At 35.9% G+C, this 23940-nt stretch overlaps 1 protein-coding gene and 1 pseudogene across 16 annotated transcripts in view; one reads left to right on the top strand and one right to left on the bottom strand.

Annotated features, from left to right (window-relative positions):
• ZNF148 (zinc finger protein 148) overlaps window positions 1–23940 on the top strand; it is a 149539-nt gene that overhangs the window by 50863 nt on the left and 74736 nt on the right. For 6 of the 16 annotated variants that reach the window (XM_063807060.1, XM_063807059.1, XM_016941824.4 and 3 more), the window contains 2 exons: window positions 877–1012; window positions 10696–11044. In XM_063807060.1, coding sequence (XP_063663130.1) covers window positions 10712–11044 — 333 coding nt within the window. In that variant the 5' untranslated portion in view covers window positions 877–1012; window positions 10696–10711. Of the gene's footprint in view, window positions 1–876; window positions 1013–9298; window positions 9416–10695; window positions 11045–13334; window positions 13447–23940 lie in introns of those variants that run through there. The other 10 variants (XM_063807064.1, XM_063807067.1, XM_063807066.1 and 7 more) reach the window with 3 other exon arrangements.
• LOC104005718 (deoxyuridine 5'-triphosphate nucleotidohydrolase, mitochondrial-like) lies at window positions 12999–13472 on the bottom strand (annotated as a pseudogene).

Raw genomic sequence — 23940 nt, 5'->3', positions numbered from 1 at the left:
TAAGTTTTGGCATGCGTTAGTTCTGTTTGTTTGTAAGGCCTGCCATTGTGTTTCTTCTCTCTTCACTTCATAGACTTTAACAAAGCAGATATGATTACTGTTTGTAAGTAGTTTCTTTTTATTTTTTTTATTATTATACTTTAAGTTTTAGGGTACATGTGCACAATGTGCAGGTTAGTTACATATGTATACATGTGCCATGCTGGTGCACTGCACCCTGTAAGTAGTTTCTTAAGTTTTGTTTTTTCTAACCTTTTAGGTTTGTAATTATCTGAATTTCCTTGAATATCCTGTATCTTTGAGGCTGTAGACTCCACATCTAGGCAATTGTTCTTTTTTCCTTTTTTTTTTTTTTTTTTTTTGAGACAGAGTCTCGCTCTGTCGCCCAGGCTGGAGTGCAGTGGCGCGATCTCGGCTCACTGCAAGCTCTGCCTCCTGGGTTCACGCCATTCTCCTGCCTCAGTCTCCGAGTAGCTGGGATTACAGGCGCCGGCTGCCATGCCTGGCTAATTTTTTGTATTTTTAGTAGAGACGGGGTTTCATCATGTTAGCCAGGATGGTCTCAATCTCCTGACCTCGTGATCCGCCTGCCTCGGCCTCCCAAAGTGCTGGGATTACAGGCGTGAGCAACTGCGACTGGCCGGCAATTGTTCTTTATAAGGCCAAGTTTATTTCTCATTTACTGTCTACTTACCACTATTGTATTTTCCCAATTTCAAACATAAAAACAAGTCAGTACATTGGTCATTCAGTCATAACTTACTGTATTTAGAAAGAATTTTCACTTCAGTATTCATACCAATTTGCACATATTATATTTGTATAGTATCTTTTCCTACCATAAATAATGTTTGTTGTGTGTGTGTTTTATTGTAGGAATCGGATGGCATAAGTGATTAAGGTGGTATTGAGGATTTCTGAAGCCTATGAAAGGTAGAAACTCAACCATGATTTCTTTTTCAACTCTACAGCATTCCTTTCCTTGAAGTCTTCGTTTTTACCTTAGTCTCGGGTAATTTTAATACTTATTTTTCATAATCTTGAATAAATAAGTTTTTTCAAATATAAAGTCATTGTGTTCAGCTGCTAGAATTTTATACTGAATTTATATAATAGTTTCTTAAAGTTTTGGTATTTATATTTGGAAGAAACTAGTTTTTTTCCTGAGAAAAGAAATTTAAATGATGAATAATGATGTCATTTTAGACTCTAACACAACAAAAATGTGTAGTCTTAAGTGAAATTTAATTGAGAGTTATTTTCTTGGTTTAACACTTTTTCTCAACAGGGTATAGCATTTTTTACCCCCTATCCTGAACACATATACACTCATTAAGTTTCCCAGAATTTTCAGAGAAACTGTTTTCACACCGAGGAAAGTTAGACATGTTAGTCAAATTTAATGATGTTTGCTATATAATTTTTAAAATGTGAGAAAACATATCAGTTTTTATACATCTATACATGTTGTATGTATGCCTGCACTAATATAAGGAAGCAGTCTTATAGATAATTCAGTAATCACTTAAGTTTGATATATTAGTATATAGACTTGGCTACTGTGACAGAGGCTTATAAAGGTAGAAATATGTTTATATTTACTTGAAAAGTCTGTGTAAACTATCTTGAGATTAAATGGAGGCTGCAAAATCACTGTGTCCCAGGGCTCCTTTGTCTTGCTCTGCTCTTCTTCTATGCAGTTTCTGTATTGTGGGCGAGGATGGTTACCATTGTGTCTGCTAATAAGAAGAAAAAGAGAAGGGCATTCTCTTTACCTTTAAGAGGAGTTTGTGTATATCACTTTCACTCAGATCCCTCTGGCTCTAACTTTGTCACATGTCACAACCAGTTGCAAAGGAGGCTGGGAAGTGAGTGACTCTGACCTAGGCAGCCATATGTTGCACTTAATTTTTATTACTGCATAAGAAGGAGAGAACAGATTCTGGGGAGATAGCCAGCTATCTGTCACATTAAGGTTTGAGTCAGATTTATTTTCATTAAAAAAAAAAAATTGCCTCAGGCCTGTAATCCCAGCAGGCTGGCAGGCTGAGGCTGGTGGATCACGAAGTCAGGACATCGAGACCATCCTGGCTCACACAGTGAAACCCTGTCTCTACTGAAAAATACAAAAAAAATTAGCCGTGCGAGGTGGTGGGCCCCTGTAGTCCTGGCTACTCGGGAGGCTGAGGCAGGAGAATGGCGGGAACCTGGGAGGCATAGCTTGCAGTGAGCCGAGATGGCACCACTGCACTCCAGCCTGGGTGAGAGCGAGACTCTCTCTCAAAAAAAAAAAAAAAAAAAAAAAAAAAAAAAGCCTTAAACAGTTAACTTTTTTGTTGTTGTTCTGGAATGAGTCTTGGTTACTGTATAGTATGTATTAAAAATAACCATTAGCAATCTAGGCATAGTGGTATGTGCACAGTCCCATCTCATGTAATTAAAAAAAAAATTAGGTGTTTAACATTTGTTCATAGTATACAGGGAAATTTTGTTTTAAGAAGTTTTTTAAAAATATTTCTTTATTATGTAAGATTACAGAAACTATAGTTTGAATATTAATGTTTGAATTATTGATATTGGCATAAAATGTAATGGATGCAATGACTAGATCCAACAGAATGTCAGATTCTGCTTTGCGTGAACTTTTTTTTTACCTTTTCCCTCCCCCTCTCCTTGTTAAGATAAATTATAGCTGTTTCTTAAACTGTTTGGATTTCCGTAAATTTGATGTTTTAGTATTTCTAAATACTACTATCTTCTTGATGTTACATTGTTTTACAAAACAGATGATAAGTATTTGGAATGCAGAATATGCCTAGATTCTGTTTTATTTGAGAGGGGCTTCAGTGTGGTATAGAAATGCCTGTTAACTTTGACTTACTCAAATATTTATAAATTATTTTTCTGTGGTGAAAAAATAGAGTTTTTTTTTAAAGCTTTTAGGTTTTTAAAGTCATATAAAATGATTATTGTTAACGTGTAAGTTTTCTGATTAATACTTGTGTTAGCAGCTGTTTAAATAGATATTTGTTTAAACATCCTTTCTTGTTAGCACTGATCAGAGACCATTTTGTCCAGTTACCATTATTATAAATGATGTTCCTATTAGGATATTTTGAAATAGTAGTACTTTAAAAATTAACATGGTTTAGAAGATACGTTTTATAGATACAAAATGGTAGTTATACAGAGGTATATCTGAAGAGGTCTTTGAATGTACTTAGACAAGAAATAGATTTTGTTTTATTAATAAGAGATGAAATAGTTTCTGCTCAGATCAAAACTATACTTTTCAAGGATGAAAGCAAATACAAAACTTCTTCAGAATAACAAATAGCAAATTTGTTAAAGGTTCTGGTATTAATCATGGGTTTCATCTCACCAAATGATCTGGAGGCCGGTTGATATTTGTATTTCTAATGCTGATATTTTTAAGGTATAATTTCTCACAGTTAGAAACATAGGTTAGAAATGTTAATATCCAAGTTAATGTAACTGGCATCCTCCAAATAACAGAGTGCTTTGGATCAGAAGTAATTTGTGAAATCTAGCTTTTTTCTTTTACCTGTTTTCAGAACAAGTTCCTTTGAGTGCTTCTCTTTTGGCTTACAAGTGAAGTTTCATTTTAGATTGAATGGGTTCTGTTACAAAGTCAGGGGAAGAGGTATTACTGAATTTGTGAGAATATTTTAAGTTGGGAATTACTCTTTTTATACAAAAGACGATGATGATTAGGTTCAGAAGCTTGCCTATTATAACCTGCTTTGACTCATAGTTGAAGTTCCATATTATTCAAAAAAGTTTATGGAAAATAATATTACTACCAAACTCAATAAATGAAACAGAAACGTAGGATCTCTAAGTGAGAAATATTTATTTCTTTCATGCTCAAATGCAGATTAATTAAAGGTAATAAGTGACACATGGATGTTCATGTACATTCGGAAAGGGAACTTGGTGCTTTAAAAAATTTTAGAGCATATAGCACAAGCCTTCAAATCTGTTTTCATTTAAAAATGTACAGCCCTCTTTTTTTGATACAGGTGTATCATTAGGACTGACTGGTTTTACATTTATTAGCCATATTTAGGATTATTTTTAAATTTTCAATTGGAATGGGAAGGTAGAGAGATGTTCCTGGTAAGGCTTTGAGAAAACAGAGGAAGGAAGGTGGCTTAAGAAGATACATTTAAACACATGAAAAAGAAAGAATGGCTGAGGAGAAATTCACTGAGATATGAGTAACAGGTAGAAAATTGGAAAATAGAAAACGTGGAAAGTGTTGAATCCTCCCACAGGAGAAAAGGGGATTCTGTGTCGGAAAGTTCTCCCGTAGTAGCCATGAGGTGGAGTAGTCAGCTAAGGACAGTTTGATTGCTTTGCCAAGCCAAGCAATGATGACAGAAGGCCTTAAGAGCAGGTGGTGAGAGGACAATGAGAGTTCAACTACTTCCTAATGTGTCCAGGGCCTTTTAAAGTCAGGAAATAGTGTGATAAGGTAAAAAGTGCATTGAGTCAGGTAAGTCTGGTTTGAAATCCCAGTTTCCTTCTGAGCTATGTATCCTTGGGTAAGCCCCAATTTGTCTGTTAAATGGGGATATGCTGTTACTGTCTTGAGGGTTATTGTAAATATTAAGTAAGGTAATATATTTAAAGGTGCCCAGCACAGTGTCTTACATCTCAGCACACATTAGTTGTCTTTCCTCTCCAGGTTTTCATAATTTCTGAATTTTAGAATACAGACATAAACATATTAATTTGGAAAGACCTCATTAATTGTATGAAACTCCCATTACAAAAAACCTCAGCAAGCATTTTTTCCCCCAGTTTTTAATTGACCCTTGTAGAACAAGCAAGCATTTTTAAGAGCCTTGTATATTTGATTAAAAATGAGTAGTAGTGCCCAACTTGTCCATTTGTAATGCTTCTGTTAACTTTGTCCTCTGAAGACGAGCCCAGACAGTTCCCCGAGTTTTGGACATAATTGTCAAAAACATTTGTATTAAAAGCCTATGTATTTAATTCCTTATTAAAAGCCCCGACCCAAAACTGTTTACTCTGTTTCAACTTAATATAAATCTATAAAGCTTAGTTTTTAATTACTTACACATAATTGATTAGAAACATTAAATTAGAAGATGACCACAAGAAGAGTCAGCTATTTCTTCTGGTAGACAGGAGAAAGGTAATGGCAGATAATTTACGTTCTTTTTAAGTAGCCCTCTGCCACTAGGCTTAAATGACTAGAGGGTTACCTAAGCCACTGCAGTTAGGCTTTTACACAGCTGAACTAAACACGTGTCAATAGGAAGGATGTTAGGTGTGTGGGGGTTGGGAGTGGGAGCAGGGAGGGGAAATTTAATGGAACTGGAAGTTGTGTTGTGGCCCCCTAGATACCCCTGTAGACAGTTTCTCTCGCAGAGGGATGGTGATGAGGGAAGAATAAATCATGGAAGCGGGGGAAGAATGCAGAATTTGAAGTAATCTGCGAAAGGGAGATTTAGGAGAAATTGGCCTGAGTTGGTCTCCTTCCTTTCTCTTTCCTGCTCCGTTGTAGTTTTCATCATTCTCTGCTCTGGGTAACTTGCAGTGCAGAGGAAGGATTGCCTCTCACTCTTAGCTGAATTAGCCCTTGGACATCATTTTCCAGCCTGTCTTGGTTCTTAACAGCGCTGCCATTTTGTACTCTGTGGTGTCAGCTGCCTAAGGTCTCTACAAGATAAAGGGTCTTCACAGGGAGCTCAGAGTGGCTTATTACTCCACGTATTTTCTTTTCTTTCCAGTTGGATAGAGGTTCCTTGAAGCTGAAATTAATTGTTTAGTTTTTTTTCCCCTTCCAAATCAGTCTTCCATGTGAGTAATAAGATTTAAAGGGAGCATTATTTCTTTCCTCCTCTCTTCTGTGTAGTATCCCTAGCCCCTGACTTTCCATTAATTATACACACATTTGGATTAGAAAGCAGTTGGCTTTTTGAGGAGTTAACAGGAAGAGACAGTTAATTATTTACATATTAGTGTGGCTTGATTACCTCAGTTTTCTTTCTTTACACTTGGCTGATCCTCCCTAAAAATAATGAAATTAGAGGAGGGATATGGCATGTGTTAGCTTTTGAGCATGGGACCTTTTGTTGTATTTGGATTTTTGAATATGCAGTGAGGCACATGAGAGCTTTGACTGAGACCACTTAAGAGTTTAAGTGGGAAAGGTTAAAACCATAATGGCATAGAAGGGAGGTGCAAAGACAATAAAAATGTATTTTTTTTGTACTTTTATCTTTCATTATTAAGTGTAGCTTTGTCCTATTCCCTTTTTCCATGGGCCTGGTAAAATTTCCTGGCCAGAGACAGGTTGAGGTATATGATAGAGGTATGACTCACTTTGTCTTTGAAACATATTTTAAAATAACACTAAGTCTTTGTTTTAAAATAAAGAAGAAAAACAAGACCTAGAGTCAATTCTGTTACTCATACCCTGTTAGCTTGCCGTAACATTAAAGAAAGAAAAGATGTTGGTACATGAAAAAGGAATAATAAAAAGTCAAAATTAGTCTTCTTCATGAAGATCCTTTCTTATTTCATTTTCCAAATTCCAGGTAAGTTTCTTACCAGAAAAAAAAAAAATATATATATATATATATGTGTGTGTGTGTGTGTGTGTGTGTGTATATGTATCTCTCTCTCTCTCTCTATATATATATATATATAAAAGATCTTACTATCTACATAGTTCTCCTTGATTTTTTTTCACTTAATTTATCTTGGAGAACCAGCACATAATGCTAACGTCATTCCTTTTAATGGCTGCATGTGTTCCATTGTATGGTTGAGTCATAATTAATGTAACAAGTCACCTGTCTATGGATGCTTAAATTTGTTTCCAGTCTTTTCCCATTGAAGGGTTGTAGCAAACATCCTTATACTTACTTCTTTGGTGAATGTCTATGAATAAACCCATAAGGTTGTATACTGTATATCCCTAGCAGTGAGATTGCTGGATCAAGAGTACATACAGTTTTCATTTTGATAAGATATTTCCAAAGCTCATTTTAAAACTTTGTCTTATTTAAAACCTTGTGTCCATTGATATTGGAGTCTGTTTTGGTATCTTAGTACTTGCTGGTATTTTGGGGAAATTTCAGGGTATTTCAAAAACAGTTTCCAGGCCAGACAGTTTAACTCCAAATATATGCCTTAATTTGGGGCCATAGGAATAAGGAACTTAGTAAAAAGGAAGAGAGATTTCTTTTTCTTTGCATGTGGTTGGTTTTCGGGAAGATTTTTGAAGAGGTCATTTGTTTTTCATTTGGAGTATTTCCACTTTGTCTTCACTTTACTACTTCTGTATCAAGGTGTGCTCTCTTCCTGTTCCAGGTCTCTCACTCTAGCACTTTATGCCTTTTTTCCAAAATATTATCTGTCCCCAGAGTACTACTACTTCCTCAATATTTATTGTTTTGGCTTGATGCTAGGCATAAGATTAATTTAAAAAAATCACATCGAGCTAAAAATCTTCTGCACAGGAAAGGATACAGTCAATAAAGTGAAGAGACAACCCACAGAATGGGGGAAAATATTTGCAAACTACCCATCTGACAAGAGATTAATAACCAGAATATATAAGGAGCTCAAACAACTCTATAGGAAAAAAAATCTAGTAATTCAATCAAAAAATGGGCAAAAGATTTCAATAGACATTTCTCAAAAGAAGAGATATAAATGGCAGACAGGCATATGAAAAGGTGCTCAACATCGTTGATCATCAGAGAAATGGAGATCAAAACTGCAATGAGATGTCATCTCACTCCAGTTAAAATGGCTTATATCCAAAAGACAGGCAATTACCAATGCTGGTGAGGATGTGGAGAAAAGGGAACCCTTCTATGCTGTTGGTGGGAATGTAAATTAGTACAACCACTGTGGAGAAAAGTTTGGTGGTTCCTCAAAAAACTAAAAATTGAGCTAGCATACAATCTAGCAATCGCACTGCTGGGTATATTTCCCCCAAAAAGGAAATCAGTATATTAAAAGATAGTTGCACTCCTGTATTTGTTGCAGCACTGTTTACAATAGCTAAGACTTGGAAGCCACCTAAGTGTCTGTGAACAGATGAGTGGATAAAGAAAATGTACATATGCACAATGGAGTAGTATTCAGCCATAAAAAAAGAATGAGATCCAGTCATTTGCAACAACATGGGTGAAACTGGAGATCATTATGTTAAATGAAATAAGCCAGGCACAGAAAGACAAATGCATGTTCTCATTTATTTGTGGGATCTAAAAATCAAAACAGTTGAACTCATGGATATAGAGAGTAAAAGGGCATAGTTACTAGAGGCTGAGAAGGGGAAGGTGGGGATGGTTAATGGGCACACAAAAAAAATAGAAAAAATGAATAAGACCTACTATTTGATAGCACAATAGGATGACTATAGTCAATAACAACTTGATTGTGCATTTAAAAATAAAGAGTGTAATTGGGTTGTTTGTAACTCAAAGGGTAAATTATTGAGGGGATGGATACCCCATTCTCCATGATTTGCTTATTTCACGTTGCATGCTTGTATCAAAATATCTCATGTACCCCATAAATGTATATACTTATGTATATATTTACTCCCTCCAATTTTTTTTTTTTTTTTTTTGAGATGGAGTCCTGCTCTGTCACCAGGTTGGAGTGCAGTGGCTCGATCTCGGCTCACTGCACCCTTCGCCTCCTGGGTTCAAATGATTGTCCTGCCTCAGCCTCCTGAGTAGCTGGGACTACAGGCATGCACCATCATGCCCAGCTAATTTTTTTGTATTTTTAGTAGAGACAGGGTTTCACCATGTTGGCCAGGATGGTCTCGATCTCCTGACCTCCTGATGTGCCCACCTCGGCCTCCCAAAGTGTTGGGATGACAGACGTGAGCCACTGCACCCGGCCAATGTTTTATATATTTAAAACATAAAAATATAGTTATTTTATATATTTAATGGTTGTTTCTAAGTTTTCTTTAGTGATTTGTCTGATAGTGTTCCTGTCAGTTTATTGATCTCTTCTAATTTTTAAGGTATTTTAATATATTAAGGATATGGAGTTTTTGACTGATGTTACAAATACTTTTCACCAATTGATTCTTAAGGATTTCCAAATAAATGGACAGAATAATGAAATTTTAGCCTTAAGAGACTTGTTTCATTTAGTTTTAGTTTGTTTTCTAAGAAATGTGATAAATGAAATTTTTGAAGAGAGCAGCTATTTGGTGATGTATGTAACATCTTTGACCTTTATTTTTATTTGTTTATTTTTGAGACAGGGTCTTGTTCTGTCACCCAGGTGGAGTGCAGTAGTACAGTCACAGCTCACTGCAGCCCCAACCTCTTGGGCTCAAGCCATCCTCCTGCCTCAGCCTCCCAAGTAGCTGGGACCACAGGTGCGTGCCACCATGCCCAGCTCATTATTGTATTTTTATTTTGTAGAGATGGGGTTTTGCCTTGTTGCCCTAGCTGGTCTCAAACCCCTGGGCTCAAGCGATACGCCCGCCTCGGCCTCCTAGAGTGTTGGAATTACAGGCGTGAGCTACCATACCCAGCAATCTTTGACCTTTAGATTTTAACTTTACTACCTAAAGATTTTGAAAAGTGAAATCAGATGTTTTGTACAGATATACTGTATATATTCTAGGTTGATAATACCTGGTACCAGGGAAGAAAGATTAGCAAGTTATGAATTATACATTTGTGGATTTTGCTGTTTATAAGGTTTTTTTGAGCTGTTCATTTCAGTAAAGTTTTCTCTGTTAATGATAACCTTAGTAAAGGAAAGAGTATTTTGATTTCAGTAGTGTGTTGGAATTTAACTTAGGTATTTGACTGCTGAAAACTATGATCAAAGTTGGTCATTGCTTAGGTGATTAATTTGGGAAAGAAGTGACTAAACTGAAATATACTTAACATTTTCATTATGGTATTGACTACTGTAGTGATTTTCTGTGTCTACCTTTGTTTACATTTTTTATTTCATCAAGATAAATTCCAAAATGTAGAATTCCTTGTTCAAAGAATATGTACATTTTTATAGCTTTTGATACGTTTCATAGCATTTGATACCAAATGGCTTTTGAAAATAGTTGATCTAATACATACTTTTATTATCAGTAGATGAGTGTCTTTTTTTAATACTTCAACATTGGATGTATTTTTTAAGAGTCATTATCAGTTTGGTAGATGAAATATGATAGTGCTGTTTAATGGTAATTTCTTGGATTACTGCTGAGACTCTTTTTTATATGCTTAATGACTATTTCTAAATTTTTAAAAATGATTTGCTTGATGATGTTCTGTCAGTTTATTCCTTACTGAATTCATCTCTATTTTTAACACATTTCAATATATTATTAATATATTAAAGAATATGGATCCCTTGACTGATGTTACAAATACTTTTCCCTAATTTGCTTTTATGTCAGGCTTATTTTTCAATAATAAAGTAGTTAGGATTTGATGCCTTTATATGAAAATGAAAATTTGTGTTTTATTCTACCAGCCTTTGGAAACCGATATTGGTATTATAATTTTAAAATTGGAGGCAGTTCCAAAGTACATCAATAAAATCTTTGTATTTGAATGTTCAAATTCTTAATTTGAAAATTTAAAATGAAGTAGTCATATAAAACTAATTTACTATGTTTTGTTGCCAAACTTGGTTTTCTAGGCAGTTATACTTAAGCATGAACATTGACGACAAACTGGAAGGATTGTTTCTTAAATGTGGCGGCATAGACGAAATGCAGTCTTCCAGGACAATGGTTGTAATGGGTGGAGTGTCTGGCCAGTCTACTGTGTCTGGAGAGCTACAGGATTCAGTACTTCAAGATCGAAGTATGCCTCACCAGGAGATCCTTGCTGCCGATGAAGTGTTACAAGAAAGTGAAATGAGACAACAGGATATGATATCACATGATGAACTCATGGTCCATGAGGAGACAGTGAAAAATGATGAAGAGCAGATGGAAACACATGAAAGACTTCCTCAAGGACTACAGTATGCACTTAATGTACCTGTAAGTAATTCCTTTATAAGATATTAAACTTAGAAACATAATTTTTTGTTACGTAATACTGCAAGTCATTGAAGAAATTTCAGAAAATGTTTCAGGGCTAAATAGTGTTCTTGAATAGATATACTAAAATATTGACATAAATCATATTTGAAAGGCAAAATTAAGTTCTTGTATTATATTATTTTAGAAGCTTATTTCTTTCAGGATAACAATATTTCTCAGGATTATTTTGGTATTAAATTTTAAATGCTTAATTTTAAAAGATATTTTATTTAACTTCTAGGTTTCTCCTTAAAGAGTAAAACATTTGAATCTTCAGCGTAACTAGAAAAATATCACACATTCAAGGGTTTTTCCTTCAAATTCTGTAATTCTTGCCTTCTTAAATTTTTCTAATATGCTCCTATTCTCTGTTCTCTTTGTATCCTCCGCTTGCTTGATCTGTTTATCTTTTTAAAGTATATCAGCCCTTTACTCTTTCCTATCTACCCAGACGTCATTTAAGATGTTTCATAAGCACCCATATGTTTTTCCTTCTTCTACCTTTATTTTTACCCAATAATCAGTGAAACCACAACCATCATGTAAATTCTTGTCTCTTCTTTCTATGATATCAAACCTGGGTTCCTTTCAGTTCATCTAACATGTACTTTTTCTTTTGCTTTAGGACTTTAATATATCCTGCTTGAGATATTACCCTCAGTCATACTTCATACCTGTTTTATAACCTCTAGATAGTGCTCCATCATCATCAGCCTGTCACTTCTCTTGACTCTAGGTTGAGTCCCTGTGATAAGGACTTGTGATTTACTTGTACGATGTTTCTCTGATGGATTGTAGACTCCATAAGGACAGGAGTTTTGTCTTACTTTTCACTGTAGTCCAGGTGTTGGCACATGGTGTGAATGAGTGGATAACTACTTGTAGTTGTGCTCTGATACATACATTCACCAGCTTTACCTAGCCCATTGCAGTAACTTTTTCCTCTTTAGCCTGTTGATGTAATGGATTACATTAGTTGATTTTTGAATATGGAAGCAACTTTCATACCTGGAATAAATCCTGCTTGTTTGTGGTATATAGTTCTTTTTAGATGTGGTTGGATTTGATTTGATCATATTTTGAGGATTTTTACATTTGTGTTCATGAGAAATATTAGTCTATAGTTTTCTTGATGTCTTTGTCTGTTTTTGATATTAGGGTAATGCTGGTCTCATAGAATAAATTAGCAAGTATTCCCTCTGCTTATATCTTCTGGAAGAGATTGTAGAGAACTGATGTAATTTCTTCCTTAAATGTTTGGTAGAATTCACCAGTGAACTGCTTTGGGTCTGGTGCTTTCTGTTTTGGAAAGTTATTGTTGATTTGATTTCTCCTATAAATATAGGTCTCTTCAGATTATCTGATTCTTCTTGTGTGAGTTTTGACAGATTGTGTCTTCCAAGGAATTGGTCTATTTTGATAAAGTTGTCAAATTTGTGGGAACAAAGTTCATAGTATTGTTTTATTATCCTTTTAATGTCCAGGGGTTTATAGTGATGTCCTCTCTTTGATTTCTGATATTAGTAATTTGTGTTTTCTCTTTTTTTCTTTTTTTCTTGTCTTAAGACAGTAATTTAAAAAAAATTACTGTCTTAACAATTCCCTTTTTTTTGGTGTATCATTTACTAAGTTAAATTATATAGGGTTTTTTGGGGTCTGTAATTGATGTACATTTGATTTTAAAAAGACACTGTCTTATATCAGGACAAAGCAGATTTACATACAACTGTCAGCAGAAAAACAAAATTTCTGTGTGATCTGAACAGAGGTACTCTTTTCTTTGATCATAAGAAAATGCAGTATTTTTAGAAGGTAAAGCTATTAAGATTACAGAAGTTTTACCAAAATGCTTTAAGCAAAAACTCTTTAAGAAAAAGGTATGAGTTCTCATTTTCTATTCTTGGCATAAATTTTAATTCTTTCTAGTAGAACCTAACTCTTCTGAATGCCTTTTAGCATCATCCAAAGCTTGAACTTCTATTTCTGGATTAAAAATTCATTCACAAATGAGCTGTGCAATACGATCACTTTTTCTGACTTTAAACTTTTCTTTGCCAAAATTAAACAGTACAGCACCAACATTTCCTCAGTAATCTTCGTCTATCAATAAAGTGTTTTGCAGCTAAGCCAAACCATGGAGCTACTCTTCTGTAACATCCAGAAGGAAGAGCTATCTGAATGTCCATTTTCCCTAGAGCTTTCTCCATAGGTGGTATTGTATCATCATAGGCACCGTTGAGGTCATAGCCTGTGGCCTGTGTGGATCCCTGAGTCAGGGTTGTGGCCTGCTCAGAGAATGGGGCAAAACGGAGCTGCATGCTGCCTTCCTCTGCAAACCAGCCTGTTTGCTGAGGGTAACGGTGGGTGTCTCTTCAGAGCAGGGCATGGCAGAGTGAAAATGCGAGCAGAGGAGAGAGCAACAATTTTTAAATGTCCATTTTAGTAGTGCAAACTATATTGACATTGTCGTACAACAGATCTCTAGAACTTTTTCATCTTGCAAAACTGAAACTGAAACTCATGTTCGAACAACTCTGCATTTCCCCCTGCCCAGTGGTAGAGGCTTGCTTATTTTATTGATATTTTCAAAGAAACAGCTTTTGATTTTCTTGATTTTTTTTCCTCTATTTCCTATTTTCAGTTTCATTTATTTCTGCTCTAATTTTTATAATTTTTTTCTGCTTGTTTCGGATTTAATTTGCTCTTCTTTTTCTACTTTCCTAAAGTGGAAGCGTATTCATTTTAGATTTTTTGTTTCTAATATATGCATTCATACTATAAATTTTCCTCTAAGCACTGCTTTAGCTACATTGCATGGATTTTGATAATTGTATTTTTATTTTCATTTAGTTCAATATATTTTAAAATTTCTGTTAAGATTTCTTCTTTGGACTGGGTGTGGTGCCTCATGCCTATAATCTCAGCACTTTGGGAGGCTAAAGTGGGCGGATTACTTGAGCTCAGGAGTTTGAGACCAGCTTGGGCAACATGACAAAACCCCATCTCTACTAAAAATACAAAAATTAGCCAGGCATGGTGGCATGCACCTGTAATCCCAGCTATGTGGGAGGCTGAGGCATAAGAATCACTTGAACTCCAGAGGCAGAGGTTGCAGTGAGCCAAGATTGTGCCACTGCACTCCAGCCTGGGTGACAGAGTGAAACTCTGTCTTAAAAAAAAAAAAAAAAAAAATTCTTTGAACCATTATTGTTTAGAAGTGTGTTGTTTAATATCCAAGTATTTTGAGATATTTTCTAGCTACCATTCTGTTATTAGTTGTAGTTTAATTCTGTTGTGGTCTTAGAGCAGACGCCATATGATTGCTATTCTCTTAAGTTTGTTAGATTGTATTTTATGGCCCAGAATGTTGTCCACCTTGGTGAAATGTTACGTGCGAGCTTGAAAAGAATGTGCATTCTGTTTTTGTTGGATGAGGTAGTCTATAGATTGCAATAGACTGACATTTTTATTGGACTGACAGTAGCCTGCGCCTTCTCCAGTGTATCTTTCAGATAGTTTCTACAGTGATCTTTCCAAATGAGATGTATACATGTCATTCCCTTACTGAAACTTCCCCAGTGGTTCCTCATTACTAAACAGCTAAAATGTACTTTTTTGCATGGGCGGAAATAGCCGTCATAATCCCGTCCCTTATCCAACTTTTTTTTTTAACTGTAGTTCAGCCCCTTTCCCCACCATTTTATGCTTTAAGCATATCAAATTAATTTAGTTGCCTAGGTCCACTATGGTTTTTTTCTGTTACTTTTGTTCATGTCGTATATGCCTATAATATTATTTATTTGGCAATTTACTGTTATTCATGTTTCACCTTAAAAGATGTCTCTTTCTTGTGATTTTTCATTATGGTAACTATAATAACTTTGCATTTCTTTGCTTGCAAGACTGTCTTGTCATTATACTTTAAGGTATTTTTTTCTGTATCCTGCCTTTAAATTTTGTGTTCTCAATACCTGGGTTGTAGTAGGCAATCAGATTTTTTTTGAGTGAAAATATACATTCTGTTTTTAATTGAGGAAAAGTTTAAAGTGAAATGTTCAGATTCTGAGTTTGTAGTTCAGAGTTTTGACAACTGCATAAACTTGTATAATCCATAATCCATCAAGATACCAAATGTTTTAGTCATCCTGGGAAGTTTTTTTGTAATTCTTCCCAGTCAATTCCTCCACAACAGTTGTTCTGATATTTTTTCTTCATAGATTGTCATTGTCCTTGAGAACGTCATGTAAATGGAGTTACATGTAACTCTTGTGTCTGGCTGCTTTTGCACAACATGTTTTGGGATTCATCCATGTTGGTTGAATGTATCAACAGTTCATTCTTTTTCCCTATTGATTAATGTTTAGTCATTTTAATTAATATCAAAATTTGTTTATTCATTCTCCTTTTTGTGGTTACTTGTGTTGTCTCTTGCTTTCAATTACTATGAATAAAGTGGTTAGGAAAATTGTTGTACAAGTCTTTTTTCATTTCTCTTGGTACGTGTTTGTGTAAGTCTTTTTTCTTGTGGGTTTTCATTGATGGACCTAGTGTCTGTCTTTAAATCAGTGTCACACTGTTTTGATTGCTGTATCTTTTATAGTAAATCTTGAAATCAAATTGTGTAAGTCCTCCAATTTTGTTGTTCTTTTGTAATACTGTAGTGACTATGTTAGGTCCTTTGCATTTTCATATAAAGTATGGAATCCACCTTTTAGGTTTTTTTTTTTTTTTTTTTTTTTTTTAGAAAAGTCAACTGATTCTGATTGAGATTGCATTGATTCTGTATATTGACTTGATTGACAAACCAACATCTAAACAATAATGGCTCCCAGTCCATGAACATAGTACACCTTTACTTTTATTTAGGTTTTCTTTATTTCAGCATTGTTCTGTAGTTTTCAGTGTAAAGTTATTGGGCACATTTTGTTAATTTTATCCTTAAGTATTTCATGGTTTTGGTTGGACGCTATCATAAATGGTATGTTTTAAAATGTCAAATTCTAATTGTTACTTTCTAGAATATAGAAATGCAGTTGATTCTTTTTATATTGACTATGTATTCTGTAACTTTGTTATCTTTACTGATTAGTTATAGTAGTTATGTTGTAGATTCCTTAGGTTTCTTCACTATTGTATTGTCCATATGTTTTACTTACTTTCCAATCTGTATCTCTTTTATTTCTTTTTCTTATTGCACTGTCTGGGGCCTACAAAACAATGATGAATAGAAGCGATGCAAGTAGACATGTTTGCTTTGTTCCAGATCTTAAGGGGACTGCATTTACTCTTTCATCATTAAGAATTATGTTAGGGGCTGGGTGCAGTGGCTAATGCCTGTAATCTCAGCACTTTAGGGGGCCGAGGCAGGCAAGGGATTGCTTGAGTTAAGAACTTCAAGACCAGTCTGCACAACATGGGGAAACCGCATCTCTGCCAAAAAAAAAAAAAAAATTATCTGGGCATGGTGGCGTGCACCTGTAGTCTCAGCTGCTTGGGAGGCTGAATTGGGAGGATCACCTGAGTCCAGGAGGCGGAGGTTGCAGTGAGCCAAGATCACACCATTGTACTCCAGCCTGGGTGACAGAGTGAGACTGTTTCAAAAAAAGAATTAGGTGTAGGTTTTTCATAGATTACTTTTATTAGGTTAAAGTGTTCTTCCTAGTTTGCTGAGACTTTGTTTAAAAAACGTGAGTGGTTTGGGAGGCCGAAGCGGGCGGATCACGAGGTCAGGAGATTGAGACAATCCTGGCTAACAAGGTGAAACCCCGTCTCAACTAAAAAAATACAAAAAATTAGCCGGGCGTGGTAGCAAGCACCTGTGGTCCCAGCTACTCGGAGGCTGAGGCAGGAGAATGGCGTGAATGCAGGAGGCGGAGCTTGCAGTGAGCTGAGATCGCGCCACTGCACTCCAGCCTGGGCGACAGAGCGAGACTCCGTCTCAAAAAAAAAAAAACATGAATGGATATTTAACTTCATCAAGTACTTCTTCTGCATCGATTGAAATGATCATATGAATATCCTGTCATTATTCTCTTAATATGGTGAATTATGCTGATTTTCAAATATTAAACAGCTCTTGCGTTCCTGGGATAAATCACACTTGGTCATGATGTGTCGTCCTTTTTTCTTGTTGAATTCAGTTTGCTAATTTAAACATTTGTATGTTTATGAGAGATATTAGTCCATGGTTTTCTTTTTTTTTTTTTGGAATAGCTATGTCGTTTTTAGGTATATTGGCCTCATTGTAAATGGGTTAGGAAGTGTTTCCTTCTCTGTTTTCTGAAAGAGTTTGTGTAAGATTGATATTTTTATCATACATATTTGATAGGCTTTACCAGTAAAGCTAATCTAGAGTTGAGTTTTCTTTGTGGGAAGGGTTTTTTGTTGTTCTTTGGAGACAAGGTCTTGCTCTGTTGCCCAGGCTGGAGTGCAGAGTGCAGGTGCACAGTCACAGCTCACTGTAATCTCAACCTCTTAGGCTTAAATGATCCTCCCACCTCAGCTTCCCAAGTAGTTGGGACTATACACACATGTCATCACATCAGGCTAATTAGAAAAAAATTTTTTTGTAGAGACAGGGTCTCACTATGTTTTCCAGACTTGTCTTGAACTCCTGGGCTCAAGTGGCCTCCCACCTCAGCCTGTGGGAAGGTTTTAAATTACAAATTTTATTTAAAAAACATAAGTAGGCTATTCATACTAAACATTTTTTCTTGAATAAGTTTTGGTAAATTGTATTTTCTTAATTGTTTAATTGACCAAAGTTCTATTAATATTTTCTTTTGTTGTTTTAAGGATCAATGGTGATTTCTTTTTTCTCATTCCTGATATTGGTATAATAATTTTTCTTTTTCATAATTAGACGGGGTAGAGATTTACTTGTTTTCATTGTTCAAATAGTGAAGTTTCGGTTTTATCGATTTTCACTATTCACTTTAACTTTTGTTCATTTTTACTTTTTATTATTTCTTTCTACTACTTTGGTTTTCATTTGCTCTTCTTATCTTAGCTTTTTAAAGTAGAAAGTTTGGTGACTGATTTTAGATATTCATTTTTGACCTAAACGTGTGAAGCTCCAAACTTTTTTCTCAGCATAGCTTTTGATATATTTTTTTCATTTTAATTCAATTAAAGATACTTCTAACTTCCTTTATTTCTTTTTGATTCATGAGTTAATTAGAAGTGTTTTGCTTAATTTCTGAATATTTTGAAGTTTTCCAGATATCTTTTCATCATTAATATCTAGTAAGTGTGGGTAGAAAATATATGCTGTATGATTTCTGCCCTTTTAAATTTATTGAGACTTGTTTCAGTGCTTGGCATATGATCTATTTGGTGAGTGTTCTATGTGTACTTGAAAAGAATGTGTATTCTGGCTATTGTTGGTTGGATTATTTTATAAATGTCAGTTAGGTCAAGTTGTTTAGTTGTATTCACTGTTTCTTTTTTCTTTTTTTCTTTTTTTGCCCATGCTGGTGTGCAGTGGTGTGATCATGGCTTAATGTAGCCTTCACCTCCTGAGCTCAAGTAATCCTCACAACTCAGTCTCCTGAGCTACCTGGTCTACGGGCACACACCACCATGCCAGGCTTATTTTAAAATTTTTTTGTAGAGACAGAGTCTCACTATGTTGCCCAGGCTAGTCTCACACTCCTGGGTTCGAGCGATCCTCCTGCTTTCACCTCCCAAAGTACTGGGATTACAGGTGTGAGCCACAACGCCCGGCCACTAATTGTATTCTTTAACTCTTTTATGTACTCACTGAACTACATGTTCTGTTAGTTACTGGGAGAGAGCTGCTAAAGTCCAGCAGTTAAAGTTTGTTAGCTAAAAGACTCAGTTCAAAATTACATGTTGCATTTAATTGTCATGTTCTTCAGTTTTTGTTAGTCTGGGTTAATTCATCACTTTTGGAATTTATATTTTACATTTATTTAGTAGAATGTCCCTCAGGCCTTACCTGATTTTTTTTCCTCCTTAGGATATTTAAGTTAAGCATCTTTGGCAGGAATATTGTGGAAATAATGCTGTGTTTTCTCGCCATTGCATTCTGACAGGCAGCACCTGAGTTTTATTTGCCGTCATTCAGATGATGGTTCACTTTGATCAATTGATACCTTCCAGGCTTTGCTGCTATAAAGTTATTCCTTATCACACTTTATTTATCAATATGGAATTAGGGTTTTTAAAAATTTGCTGGGTTAAAATCTATTACTGTGATTATTTTAATACTCAGTTTGTTTAAGATTTGGCTAACAGAAGCCTTTTCAAGCAGGTTTTATGTTCTTGGACATATCTCGTCAGTCGTTGAGTACTTCTTTGCTTTTTGGCACATTATGTTCTAGGCTTATCTTGTCCTTTTTCTGCTTCAGTTCTGGAGTCAGCCATTTCTCCAAGGACCCCCTAGTTCATTTTAGTGGAGAATGGTATTTAGAAGCCAAGGTCTGGGTGCTGAACATGCTGCTCCTTGCAGTTGGGATATAGCTGCTCCTAGGCCTCTCAGTGGACAGAGCTAGAGAATGTATGTATGTATATAATGATATACATTTACATATAGTGCACATATTCCTTTCTATAATTTCCATATCTATCAATATTGAAAACCATAAGTTCCTACTGCTACCTCCCATTACAAGTCCAGCAGAGTACATTAGACGGTGAGAAACCTGGCTTGTTATCTCAGCATATTTACTTATTTTCTTATTATCCTAACCCCTAATGCAGATGCTCCTAGGCTTGTAAGCCTCACAGGAGTACTTGCTACCCCTGTCCTGCGTGGATACCTTTCTCCTCCTACATGTGCTTTGACAACTTGAACTAGACCTTAGCACCAAGCAGACCCCCTCCTTATGGCACTCTTACTTAGATACATTGCACTGGTCTACATCCACTCTTTGATACTTTCTTCACCCCACTTAGCTTTTGACATGGTGGTCCAGGCTGCCCTTTTCCCACAATCTAGACTCTTCCTTATGCTGCTTGGGCTCCAGCACCTCATGTTGAGCTGCCCTTCTATATGGAGAATCACCTCACCCCGCTTGGTCTTTGACATCTTATATTGGGCCATCCTCCCATGTAGAAGCCCTCTTCCTTCTGTCTGGTATCTGACACCTTGTTTGGCCCCAGCTTATGGCTTTAGACCTGACTGGTTCCTGGAGGATAAGAGGATAGGCAAGAGCAGGAAGGGGAAAAGGACAAAAATCTATCCTTTTACTTAAAAATTTTTTTATTTTAAAATTATATAGATTTATGGAAGGTGGCAAAAATGGTACAGAGAAGACCCCCTGCATCCCTCATCCAATTTCTCCCAGTTGTTACATTTTATATAAATATACTGCAATGTCAAAATCAAGAAATTCACATTGCTACAGTGTATCCCATGTTGAGTACTTTATGCAGCAACCCCTAACCGTTTTTGGCACCAGGGACTAGTTTTGTGGAAGACAGTTTTTCCACGAATGGGGTGGGGGTGGAGATGGTTTCAGGATGATTCAAGAGCATTACATGTATTGTGCACTTTATTTCTATTATTATTATATTATAATATATAATGAAGTAATTATACAACTCACCATAATGTAGAGTCAGTAGGAGCCCTGGGCTTGTTTTCCTGCAACTAGACCATCCCATGTGGGAGTGATGGGAGACAGTGACAGATCATCATTAGGCATTAGGTTCTCATAAAGGAGCAGGCAACCTAGATCCCTTGCATGTGCAGTTCACAATAGGGTTTCAGCTCCTATGAGAATTTAATGCTGCCGGTGACCTAACAGGAGGCAGAGCTCAGGCATTAATGCAAGCAGTGGGGACAGTGTGTAAATACAGATGAAGCTTTGCTTGCTCACTGGCCACTCACCTCCTGATGTGCAGCCGGGTTCCTAACAGGTCACAGCCTGGTGCTGGTCCACGGCCTGGGAGTTGGGGACCCTTGCAGCATGTGTAGATTTGTGTAACCACCAGAGCAATCAAGATTCAGAACTAAGCCAGGATAACAAAGATCTCTCTGGTGCTACCCCCTATAGTCACACCTCTTCTCTTCCTTCCATCATTCCTAACCCCTGAATATCCTTAATCTGTTGTTTATTTCTAGAACTGTGTCATTTTTGAGAATGTTGTATCAATGGAATCCTACAGGATGTGACCTTTTGGAATTGACTATTTTTTTCACTCAACGTAATGCTCTTGAGAGTTGTCCAGGTTGTTGCATGTATCAGTAATTTCTTACTGTTTGTTTTGTAGTAGTGTTGCATAGCATCAATGTACCGCAGTTTACCATTCACTTATTGAGGGACATTTTAGTTGTCTCCAGGTTTTGGTTATTAAAAATAAAGCTGCTATTAACATTTGTGTGCAGGTTTTTCTGTGAATATAGGTATTCATCTCTAGAATAAATACCCTACCATACCCCTATCACCCAGATATAGTCACTCATAACATTTTAATGTATGTGCTTTATGATTTTTTGATAAGCATGCCATACATAAGATCATATTGCTTTTTATGTAGTCTTTTCACTTAACAGTATATTTTGAATTTTTCTCAATTGTGTGTTCTTCTAAAACAACTTCAGTGTCTGCTTGATAATTCCATTTTTATGGTAACCCATAATTCAGTCCTTTTATTCCTAATAGATAATGATAAATTTGAGTCCATTCTGAAAATGAATCAATGAAAAGCTGTATTATGCCATATACCAGATGGGCAGAATTTGCAAAGTGTTTGCATAACATTGGTTTATAGTAGAACATAAGAGACATGAGAAATTCTATCCCTTACTTCTTACTTATGGGTTCCTGTTGATAAGGCAGGGAGGTAAAGGGCAGGTCTGGGTTTCATTAATGTACTTTTTTTTTCTTTTCTTTTCTTTTTTTTTTTTTTTTTGAGACAGGGTCTTGTTCTGTCACCCAGGCTGGAGTGCAGTGGCATGATCATGGCTCATGGCAGACTTGATCTCTTTGGGTCAAGTGATCCTCTCACTGTTGCCTCCAAAGTTGCTGGCACCACAGTTGTGTGCCACCTTGCCTGGCTAATGTTTACAATTTTTTTCAGAGATGGGATCTCAGTATGTTGTCCAGACTGCTCTTGAACTCCTGGGCTCAAGCGATCCTCCCACCTTGGCTTCCCAAAGTGCTGGGATTACTGGTGTGAGCCACCACAACTGGCCATGAATGTACTTTTATTTATTTATTTTTTTGAGATGGAGTCTCGCCCTGTCACCCAGGCTGGAGTGCAGTGGCGTGGTCTTGGCTCAGTGCAACCTCCACCTCCTGGGTTCAAGCATTTCTCCCTGCCTCAGCCTCCCAAGTAACTGGGATTCCAGATGCCCGCCACCATGCCTGGCTAATTTTTGTATTTTTAATAGAGACAGTATTTCACCATGTTGGCCAGGCTGGTCTTGAACTCCTGACCTCAGGTGATCCACCCACCTCGGCCTCCCAGAGTGGTGGGATTATAGGTGTGAGCCACTGCACCTGGCCGAATGTACATTTTTGAATTGAAGAGAGAACATTGATCTAGAATAGTATGATACAGGTCCCCAAAACTGTAGAAACTTAACAGTCCTTTACTCAAGTGTTTTTCTAGATTGTGCTAAATAAAGCCTTTTAAAAATTGATATTGAGCATGTTAATGATTTTCTTCTTTGATTTGCTCATTCATGTGGAAGGTACAAAGAACTTTATGTTAACTTATTTTGGTTAGTTCAAAGCAAAAAATTGAGTTTTTAGTGTTTTAAAATTATTTAAGTTCTGTAGCCTATGTAAACTCGCTAGTGTTTGGTGACATTTGAAGTATAAGTCATCATGTGTGATAACTGCCAATTTTCAGGATTTATTTTGGCTCTCTAAGTCAGTCACTCAGATTTAGCTCAATGGCACTATGTTTTCAACAGCAAAATATAGGCCAGCTGTTTCTTATTTTAATAAATTTTATTAATAGTGATGGGGTCTCGCTGTGTTACCCAGGCTGGTCTCAAACTCCTGGCCTCAAAAGTGATCCTGCTGGGATTACAGGCATGAGCTGCCATACCTGGCCTAGGCCAACTTTTGAACGTCTACATCTTTCTCATTAGAACTTTGTTTTTTAATATTTTAGACATTTAAATTATATTTTAATAAAATTAATTTTTCAGTTCCTTGGTCACACTAGTCACATTTCAAGTGTTCAGTAGTCACATGTAGCTAATGGCTTCTGTATTGGATAGCATAAAGGATATTTTCATCATTTCAAAATATTTTATTAGATAGTACTATATTAGAAAGCCTCTCAACTCAGAAACAAAATTTATTTCAGCAATTAAAAAAAACTATTTGGCTTATCCATTTTACACTTATCAGACCCATTCAGGAGGATTTAGCAAATCATAAATTTTTATGGTCTTTATTTTTTCAGTTTGGTGGCAAGCATGTTAAGAGGAAGGACTTATGTTCTGTATTAGCAAAACAGAGCAAATTGTAATTCACAGTGATGTATGCTGCATTCATCTTCTAGAAAACTATTGCTTTGTATCACTTGAGTGAAAAGATTTTATAAAGTAGGAACTATCTAAAAAATCATGCTCTAGTCACATAATGATGTAATAAAATATGAAATATTTCAGGCATGTGTAATTCCTTAAAAAATGCTTTAGCATTCATGTAACATTGTTAGTCATGAATTTTTGTGCTATAAAGCAGCATGTATAAAATTGCAGGCATACTGTTGTGCATTTTCGTGTTTATGATTAATTCAGTTAATGACCCAGGAAACTCAAAACATATTTGGCCATTGGTATAAGACCTCTGTTTTGGTTTTTAGTTTTTAAATTTCCTTGAATCCTATCGTTAGTTACACCCAATTCTTAATTACCATTGCAT

This window comes from Pan troglodytes, chromosome 2, assembly GCF_028858775.2.
Source record: "Pan troglodytes isolate AG18354 chromosome 2, NHGRI_mPanTro3-v2.0_pri, whole genome shotgun sequence".
Lineage (NCBI taxonomy): Eukaryota > Metazoa > Chordata > Mammalia > Primates > Hominidae > Pan > Pan troglodytes.
Note: the sequence above shows the minus strand (reverse complement) of the source record. Positions and strands in the feature narration are given on the sequence as shown.